The sequence below is a fragment of the Anneissia japonica genome, unplaced genomic scaffold, assembly GCF_011630105.1.
Source record: "Anneissia japonica isolate Jap-2015-1 unplaced genomic scaffold, ASM1163010v1 scaffold3867_len840240_cov202, whole genome shotgun sequence".
In the NCBI taxonomy this organism is placed as follows: Eukaryota; Metazoa; Echinodermata; class Crinoidea; order Comatulida; family Comatulidae; genus Anneissia; species Anneissia japonica.
This window is the reverse complement of record NW_022715965.1, coordinates 798,747-808,549: the sequence shown is the minus strand read 5'-3', so window position 1 is coordinate 808,549 and position 9,803 is coordinate 798,747. Positions and strand designations below refer to the sequence as shown.

Genomic DNA, 9,803 nt, shown 5'->3' with positions numbered 1-9,803 from the left:
CTATTTTTGAATTATGTTCCATTCTGGCATGAGTGACAGTAGTTTTTAAATGTCTGGTTTGTTGCCTGTATATAAATTATGATTTTAGACACCAACATCATATCTGTAGCTTATTTAGTTCCAATTATATGCACATTTTAGATACATTTTTCAAAATGGCCGCCATTTGTATACCAGGTGAAAAATCAAGTGTCAACAGGGCTTAGGGTAACCAGGACGGATTAATTAGGATATCTGGCTATGTTGACTGCTTCTAACATGCCACTCCCCCTAACTTGATTTCTAGGCCTCTTTTTTATTTTTTTCCTACCACGCGACCACGAGAACTGAACGTTCTCGCATGCGCAGATGACCATGTAACGTCATTACGTTCTACGTCCTACTGTCGTGGTGCAATCAAAAACTATCAGTGCATTTCCGTCAATTTTATTTTGTGTTGTCTGTTTACATAAAGATAGAAAATCAAGCATGGCAATAATAAGAGAAAGAATAAACTCAATGTCTCAGATTTAATGAATATGGTAATGGCTGTGACTTGAATAGCGCATAATAATTCTGTATGCTCTTTCAAAAAATTAATGTTCAATAGAAGTTTATCGTTTAGGATTTACATATGCATATATATAAACCTAAATAGCTTAATTAATTGCGTGAAATACTTATACGAATACGAATGTGAAACAGACATTTTAACGCTTAAAGCAATAGACATCGGCAACCTTCTGATCTTTTGGTTTGTAACCCCAGCTGCGGATACCAGGATTAGTGTTAATACCACATCCTTGGCGAGGCATCCTAATGGGATATCTAACGCTACCATCGGAGAGCCATCCGGCAAGGCAGGCATCTAGTCCAACTTCCCAGGCAGCTTGGAGTTGAGCGGGGGTAGCAATCGTGGCGCCACGGTCAATACATGCCTGTTTCGCCTCTTCGAAATTATACGTATATCTGCCATTGGCAACATGAAATACTCCATCGTGGTCTGAAAAAAAGAAGCCAGAAACATATATTCTTAGATTTAAATTTAATGTCAGCATGATAATGAAACTACGTCACACCACGTGAACATTACATCCCAGCAAACACAAAACGCTATAACAACATTCGCAAATGTTGATGTTATGTCAGAAAAAATACCGTTAAGAATTTCATAGCTGACGTATTCCCGTAGTTCAGTAGGCCTATCATAGGTCCTACGTCATCGTAAATAAACATTTATAGAGAAATGCTTGTGTCTTCATTGTGTTATTTATTAATTTTAACACTGTATACATTGTATTTAAAACCCTGTTTCTCAACGTGTTTCATTACACACAGGGAGATAATATAATCTCTAGATTAAGCGCCACGGAGCATACGGTATTCGACGGGAGAGCGGCGATTATAGCTAAAAAAAAAATCAGGCTTGGTGCGGCGCTTATTCGAGAGCGGTGCATATTCAGCATTTATGGTATTTGCTAATTCCTAGTCTATGGGGGTTGGAGCCGCGATTGTGTTTCGGTCTTTGTGGAGTAGAGTTAAATAGGTCAGTGGTTAAGATGCTTGCCTTCTGATCCCAGGATCTTGGGTTCAGTTTCTGACACAGCAGGAATTTTTCTCACGACTAAAAACAACTCCACTACCTAAGCCTCATAAAGAAGCTTAGCTTATAAAGTATCATTCTCATCCTGTTGTTAGTGGCGAGTGTACTTGCTGTTGGATGTGAGGGAAATTAAAAAAAAAACCCTCGAGGTCCGGGGTTTGAACCCTTCGCTTTGCATTTCGATTGTGTTCTTGGATAATGATAAGGCACTTTACTTCTCTTCACCCTGGAGTATAAATAGGTACTTGGTTGAAATATAATGAGGTGTTAAGACAAAGAGGCGTGGAAAAAGAGAACGGCCACCCTACCACACATTTGCCGAGGCTTAGTAGCCTACATTGGGCTAACAACTCATTCCTGGGCCCCTACGTTCAGTAATGAATATATGAGCGGGACTGTACCCTTACCGTATTGTATTCCTATTTTTTTTACTAAAATAGTTACAACAGATTTCTAAAGGAGCTTCTGACTTCTTTGTAAATGCCCTTGTGACATGTTGCCCAGGCCCGTAGAAAGGGGGGCTTTTATGGTTCGGGCGAAACCCCCTTTTCTAGCGAACCACCTCAAATTTTTGAATGAGTCCCACTCGGACGGAATGTTTGTTTTTAACTTACCTAGCATTAAATCAAAATTTAGCACCTAATTCATTATTTGGTCACCCGTTTTTAATTTGTAGCCTGCGATAGAAGCCTACATTCATAGAATATCTCAGCTTCAGAAGTTCGGAGATTTAAATTGAACGCAACTCCAGCAAACCATGACTTTACGATGGCACACATAAGAATGGCAAACATCGATAAAAAACCGGCTGCCGTCTCAACTTTCACTGGCCTTTGGCTGAATGTTTGTAAGAAATGTACCAACTGTTAACGAAACCGGTCGCCGTCTACCTAGAGTAAATGGTGCCACCAAACGAAGCTAAATTTTTGCGACTTAATTTAACAAATGTAGATAAAGTTTTGCGACTTAATCACCTGATTGTGGATTGTGTGGTTAGTAAATCCACTGTCCATAGCGCACACTAAACTATGTGCTGATGGAGCATTTTTGGGATATTAACTCTCCTTTTTTCCATCCCAAACAAAATATTATTAATAAATCAACATGGTCCATCTCAGTCATCATAGGCCAGTCACAAAATTAGGCTAGGAAGTTTGTTTTCAACAGCAGACACACACTACAGAACGGAGTGCGTCAAAACGAGTGTTTGTTAATTTTTAGTGATAAAGAATCATAAACGTCCTAGAATAACTAACTTTTTTTCGTCTGCTGCTGCAAAGAAGAAAATGACAGATAGTCCTTTAAGGTGGGTTATTGATTTTAAAATCAATTAGCCTAGCCTAGATGTTGACTAGCTAGGTTCGCTCCTCGTTCATTTAGAGACAGAATTATACCCCGACGACAACAAACTAGTGTAGGCCTAAGTACAGCAGGACGTACTAGGCCTATGGCTTTTGTTGTTAAAGTTGAAGTGCATGTACAAAATGCGCCATAGGGCTATATTAAAAAAAACAAACAAACAAACATTTTGTTAATTATTATTGGTTGGCCTGGGACCGGGGCAGGCAGGCTAACTTTACCGTCCTGGAATTCGACGATGACGTCAGTGCACGTTTACAAACGCCATTGATTAGAATGAAAATAGACGCGCTGAATTTCGTTTTTTTTTTTTTATTTTTTTTTTATGAAAGATAGAATTTATGGAACATTTATCTATATAAAAACAAGATTAATATTGTAGAAATTGTATTTCTAAAGAGGCATATAATTCATATTTCATTTGGCAGACAATAAATATTCAAGAAGATATAATAAAAACGATTATTAATTCTAAAATGTGCATCAAATCTCAGCTATTATTAATAGCATTTATCTATATAAAAACAAGATTAATATTGTAGAAATTGTATTTCTAAAGATGCATATAATTCATATTTCATTTGGCAGACAATAAATATTCAAGAAGATATAATAAAAACGATTATTAATTCTAAAATGTGCATCAAATCTCAAAGCTATTATTAATCAGTATGTAGCTACTATTATGTTTAAGTCTTAAAATAATAATTTCGAATTAGGCCTAGTATATAACAAATAATTGTATTAAAGTTTAGGTTCTCATGATGTCAGATAACGTATTCAATATGATGCTATATTTTGGGCTCTGACTTAATTTAACGATGGCCCTCTGAGTAGTATTGAGTATTATTCTCATTCGACTGGTTCGAAAAATAGACTTCGTTGACTACGAAAATTAACGTAACCAGAATGCGTTAATCAGCGTTAAGTTATTCACGTGACCAAAAAAAAAATAAGGCCGATTGGTCAGTTAGGCAACAACATTTGCGTTAATATAATTTAGGTTAAATTTCAGAAAATAAAAATTATAATATTTACCCACATTGAAGTTAAAAAATAACTGTAGGCTAACACAATTCAAAAACTGGATGAAAACATTTGTTTACGAAAAACCCATACTGCCACAATTCGAAGCAGCCTTGATTACCCAGCGTGTATCGCGGTAACTATGCAGTCATTCTGTTTTGTCGAGTATTTGCCAGTTTTTTATTCGACTGGTCGTCTTCGTTAAGTAGGATTTTGCCACTGCGCAGGTGGGCGTGGTTTAACAAAGAACGACCAGCCAAACACGGCCAATATCAAATTATCACAAACAATTCCTATCCTCCCAAAAAGTATTAGTGGTATGCTATCAATATATGCTATAAATGTTCCAGGATTTTTGTTTTTTTCGTACAAATTTGCATAAAACTCAACTCGGGCCGTCTCGATTGACTTGACTTAACGAAACTAGGACTGTTGTACTTACAACGAGAGCATGTGCACCCCTTGACATCATCCATCTTGCTGTTTATTTCAGTTGTTATGTCAAAGATTTGCTGAACTTGAGTTTTCAATGCAGAATTTTGAATTTCAACCTCAAAATCAAATTCTTTCACTGTACCGGACAGGACTTCGGCCTTGAGGAAAATCATAATATGATTAGTCGCACTATTTTTTAGTTTCAGGTTTGTACCATCAAATTCATGTATGTAGCCACTCCAATTTTAGAGTGTCTGCGCCCTCCGATTTCGGAGGGTTGATTAAACTTCGATTTTGGACGCGTAAATACCCATTTGGTTTTCGCTTAGAGCACGCATCAAATTCCGAATTAGGAGGGTTGATTGAAAGTTTTGAATCTTCGATTTTGGACGCATAGTAACCGTAAGCAAAAGCTCCAAAATCTGTGGGTTGATTACAAGTTTTGAAACTCCGATTTTGGAGTTTTATTCGCGTATAGTTCGCTAAAACTCTAAAATCGGAGGGTTGACTAAAAGTTTTAAGCTCTGATTTTTTTTAATCTTTCGCGTATAGTACGCCGAAGTCAGAGGGTTGATTCAAAGTTTTGCTCTCTCTATAATTATAAGAAGAGCTTGTTTAATTCATAATACGTTTAGGGCGCAAAAACCTCCGAAATTGGAGTAGGGCCTATTATTTGCGCCGTGCGCGCAAATTCCGATTTTAGAGTTTTTGCGTATAGTACGCAAAAACTCCAAAATCGGAGGGTTGATTAAAAGTTTTCAAACTTGGATTTTTGAGTTTTCATGAATGTACGTAAACAAATTGAGTTTTTACGCAAAAAAATGTTTGCGTACATTCATGAAAACTCCAAAATCCAAGGCCGCAAAAACTCCAAAATCGGAGGGTTGGCGGCAGCATATATATATATATATGATCATTTTGTATACGTAAATAATACTTAAATTGCATTAACACACACATTTGTTAGTAAAAACTTTAACATATTCTTAATTTGTGTAGAAACAGCATCCTCTTTTAATGTTACTTATTAACTCACAGGACTGGCGTAAAGTTCGCCTACTGTAAAGCACCTTGATCGTTATGGAAAGTCTGATATTAAAAATTACAAGGTGATCAGGGGTGGCGAGTGGCTGAGAGCCGGGATCTCCCGTCAATGATCCCGATCCTGGCGCCATCCCTGATGCTGAAAATGCTTTACATTTCCTACAGTACTGCTCTACATAAATTTAGGTTATTTTTGTTGTATTATATATCCTCACCTTGGTTACTGTTGTCGAAAACACGAGGGTGACGAAAATGATGTTGACCAAAGTCATTGTAATGAGATGAAATAGATTTGAAATTTTAGTTGGCACCAATTTATGTAATGAATGATTCAATTTCAAAGCAATATCTGACGAATTGTGTGCGGGTGTCTGTGTGATTAGGCTATATACGTTGTATCCCCGGAAACAACGCCAAGGACAAAATTCGTGGCCGCGTCTCTATGTTTCACCTTATATGGTTATATTATGTTAATTATCACCTCTTGACATAGATACAATAGTACATTATAGACAGTCATTGGATTAAAAAGGATTAAAGGCTGTATAACAATGTTATATTTATTTTTTGTGGTTTTCAGCTTCCACTCCCTGTCGATCTGTTATAGATATGATTCCGGTTTTTTTAAATCTATCTAATAAGGTTAAACAGAGACCCTGGTGAGAGACATAATGGTGACGATTTTCGTTCACACTGGGTTTAGAGGCATCATCAATCTCCCAGTAAACATGAATTTATGTGTGAACAAATTCAATAGACCTTTCCGGAGTGTCAATCAAACTTAACAACTGACCAATCAGAACAGGGCTAGGAATACGCGAGGTTAGGTCCACAATAGAGTCATTGTATCATCCGGACTGGGAGCTAACCGTTAGCACCCGTGTCGGTAGAGATCTTGCATCTGGAAAAAAGTATTGGTTGAATTTGTGAGAGAAAGGGAATTTCATGGTTTGGCATGTTTCAACGAATTCAATTTCAATGTATTTTATCATCTTGTCTCAACAGCTAATTGTTTAGTTCTATTGGCGCCAGGGGTGCACCCGGATTTGTCTGAAAAGGGGATCCGATCTCCCCAACGGGTGAGGGGGAGATTTCCCTACGAGACCAAAGTGGGCAATTTAAGGAATTCAAAGGCTTATTTAATCGATTTTCTTGTTTATTACCTCATTAAATACATGCAACTCATAACTGATAACAAGGAACGTAAATATATATTAATTTCATATTAGTTTACCAAATGTTGAACAATTTTCGTCAGAAATCCAATTTTTTACTCGCATAAAACACAAAATTAAATTCATCGTTAATGTTAAATAAGGTAAGATAAGATTTATTGTCCAATAAAACATCTGGAAATTTGTTTTCCTCTGGCAATGCAAAGAAACATGAGTTTAAAAGGTCATGCTGATATTTCAAATCGATTACTTAATATCCTAGAACTTTATTTTACTTTAGTTTAGTGTAACAGGTGACAATATGCTTTTGTAAAAGCTACATTTCATCTTTAATATAATATCTAATCTATTTAATATCAAAGCCAAACGAAATTCTATGAAGATTTATAATAATAATATAATAAAAAATTCCATATTTTTTGCATACATGCATTTTGCAATTTTATTCAACATTTACCATTAAATAATATGAATGATCGATGTAGTGTCCTATTGATTTAAGGCTATGTTTACATTAGCATACCTTAAACGAAAAAGATTAAGCCTTATCAACCAATAATTTGTAAGCATTTATTAAGCACTGTATTTTGTCGTTAGAATTGTGGATAATGTTTATTTTTAGAGAATACTACTGTTTCAACACTATGCAAAAGTACAGCATGTCGACAGCATCCGTTCTATTTGACAGGGTTGGTTTCGTCAGCCACTATATATAAAAAAACAAAACAAAAAATTAAATAAAAAAACATTATGACAACAAATTAAATAAAATGTATTTATTTTTTAAATATTGCTTTTTTATTGTTTATAATAATTAGTAGTAAAAAATAACGGTCTACTTTAATGTATGTAGCAGTAAAATTCATGAAATAGATTCGGATTACTTCAAGACATCAGTAAGTTATACCAACTTGAATGTAATTTCTCACGTAGCAAAAACAGCAAAAAAAAAAAATAATTTGATTTGATTATTAAAATAGGATAATTATTTTGAATTGCATATAATATAAATAAAAAGAAACGTATATAATAACGCCCCTTTGCATTGCCTACCTGGGCAACCTAGCACTTCAAATCTCATGCTTATATGTCCATTCCAAGAGAGGGGATGGATTCTAATGAAACGAGCGTGCACTCCAGCAGGAAATAACCTGGTGACAGCGGTGTCCGCATCCGAATTTCCGACAAATTCCTAAAAAAAAAAAAACAATCCAGATATATTTTTATACCAAGTTTTAATTTATAGTTTAATACTATTTTGATATATCGTTCAAGTTCAATATAATTTCTTTACCATTGGCACGCCTGTACTACCCACAATTGGTTCCCAGTTGTTGGAATCTATACTGTAAGAAACCTTGTATGACTGCACCCATTGTCCAGGAGTATATCCATTACGTCCTTGGGTCACCACACCAGAAACCTGCCTTATTTTCCCCAAATCAACTTGGATCCATTGATTATGATCACTTGTTTTGGCAGCCCAAGCACCAATACCATCGCTATCCGGTACGAGATTCAATCTAGCACGACGTGGTCCATGTTGGGCATTGTATTCGCTGGAAGCTTTAATACTAGCTGATGGGATAGCACCAGATTCCATACCTAAGCCGTCAATACAAGGTACTAAATAGAAATACAGAAAATTATTAATTAAATTTGTATTTGTCTGTTAGTGTGTAAGTTTATGTTCAGTGTTTTGATGCATACGAAAATTGTAAGTGTAGCTCCTTGTGTTAAAAAAAAATTATTCTTGCAAAACATATTCATATTAGTTACAAAATAAAAAATAAAATTAAAGAGGTATAAAAAAAGTAGAATAACGTCTTTTTAAATTGCTTACCTGGACAACCTAGAACTTCAAATCTCATACTTATGTGTCCATTCCAAGAGAGGGGATGGATTCTAATAAAACGAGCGTGCACTCCAGCAGGAAATAACCTGGTGACAGCGGTGTCCGCATCCGAATTTCCGACAAATTCCTAAAAAAAAAAAACAATCCAGATATATTTTTATACCAAGTTTTAATTTATAGTTTAATACTATTTTGATATATCATTCAAGTTCAAATAATTTCTTTACCATTGGCACGCCTGTACTACCCACAATTGGTTCCCAGTTGTTGGAATCTATACTGTAAGAAACCTTGTATGACTGCACCCATTGTCCAGGAGAATATCCATTACGTCCTTGGGTCACCACACCAGAAACTTGTCTTATTTTTCCCAAATCAACTTGGATCCATTGATTAAGATCGCTGGTTTTGGCAGCCCAAGCACCAATACCATCGCTATCCGGTACGAGATTCAATCTAGCACGACGGGGTCCATGTTGGGCATTGTATTCGCTGGAAGCTTTAATACTAGCTGATGGGATAGCACCAGATTCCATACCTAAGCCGTCAATACAAGGTACTAAATAGAAATACAGAAAATTATTAATTAAATTTGTATTTGTCTGTTAGTGTGTAAGTTTATGTTCAGTGTTTTGATGCATACTAAAATTTTAACTGTAGCTCCTTATGTTAAAAAAAAAAATTACTTGCAAAACATATTCATATTAGTTACAAAAATAAAAAATATAATTTCAGAGGTTTAAAAAAAGTGAAATAACGTCTTTTTAAATTGCTTACCTGGACAACCTAGAACTTCAAATCTCATACTTATGTGTCCATTCCAAGCGAGGGGATGGATTCTAATGAAACGAGCGTGCACTCCAGCAGGAAATAACTTGGTGACAGCGGTGTCCTTATCAGAATTTCCGACAAATTCCTAAAAAAAACCAATTGAGATATATTTTTATACCAAGTTTTAATTTATAGTTTATACTATTTTGATATATCATTCAAGTTCAAATAATTTCTTTACCATTGGCACGCCTGTACTACCCACAATTGGTTCCCAGTTGTTGGCATCCATACTGTAAGAAACCTTGTATGACTCAACCCATTGTCCAGGAGAATAACCATTACCTCTTATACACATCTAGATGTGTATAAGAGACAGCCAGGAGAATAACCATTACGTCCTTGGGTCACCACGCCAGAAACCTGCCTTATTTTCCCCAAATCAACTTGTATCCATTGATTAAGATCTCTGGTTTTGGCGGCCCAAGCACCAATACCATCGCTATCCGGTACGAGATTCAATCTAGCACGACGGGGTCCATGTTGGGCATTGTAT

General features: G+C 35.8%; 2 protein-coding genes across 3 annotated transcripts in view; both read right to left on the bottom strand.

The window, feature by feature from the left end:
• Positions 1-490: 490 nt before the first annotated feature.
• On the bottom strand, positions 491-5,818 carry LOC117109514 (hyaluronan and proteoglycan link protein 1-like). The gene is made up of 3 exons (XM_033251885.1): positions 5,662-5,818; positions 4,410-4,560; positions 491-982 (listed from the first exon to the last, which is right to left on the bottom strand). Exons 1-3 carry the CDS (start codon positions 5,716-5,718, stop codon positions 690-692), a joined length of 501 nt encoding a protein of 166 aa, XP_033107776.1. The 5' UTR covers positions 5,719-5,818; the 3' UTR covers positions 491-689.
• Positions 5,819-6,584: 766 nt separating this feature from the next.
• LOC117109513 overlaps positions 6,585-9,803 on the bottom strand; it is an 18,493-nt gene continuing 15,274 nt past the window's right edge. For both annotated transcript variants that reach the window (XM_033251884.1, XM_033251883.1), the window contains 5 exons: positions 8,704-9,035; positions 8,465-8,603; positions 7,916-8,247; positions 7,675-7,813; positions 6,585-7,327 (listed from right to left, as the gene is read on the bottom strand). In XM_033251884.1, coding sequence (XP_033107775.1) covers positions 7,299-7,327; positions 7,675-7,813; positions 7,916-8,247; positions 8,465-8,603; positions 8,704-9,035 — 971 coding nt within the window. In that variant the 3' untranslated portion in view covers positions 6,585-7,298. The remainder of the gene's footprint in view (positions 7,328-7,674; positions 7,814-7,915; positions 8,248-8,464; positions 8,604-8,703; positions 9,036-9,803) is intronic.

What these genes read in the sequence shown, in the direction of transcription:
- LOC117109514 (XM_033251885.1), bottom strand. Translation starts at nt 5,718, where the DNA reads ATGACTTTGGTCAACATCATTTTCGTCACCCTCGTGTTTTCGACAACA. An exon ending in TTTCGACAACAGTAACCAAG is followed by an intron (nt 4,561 to 5,661) that starts GTGAGGATATAT and finishes ATTTTCCTCAAG; the next exon opens with GCCGAAGTCCTGTCCGGTAC. An exon ending in GGGGTGCACATGCTCTCGTT is followed by an intron (nt 983 to 4,409) that starts GTAAGTACAACA and finishes TCTTTTTTTCAG; the next exon opens with ACCACGATGGAGTATTTCAT.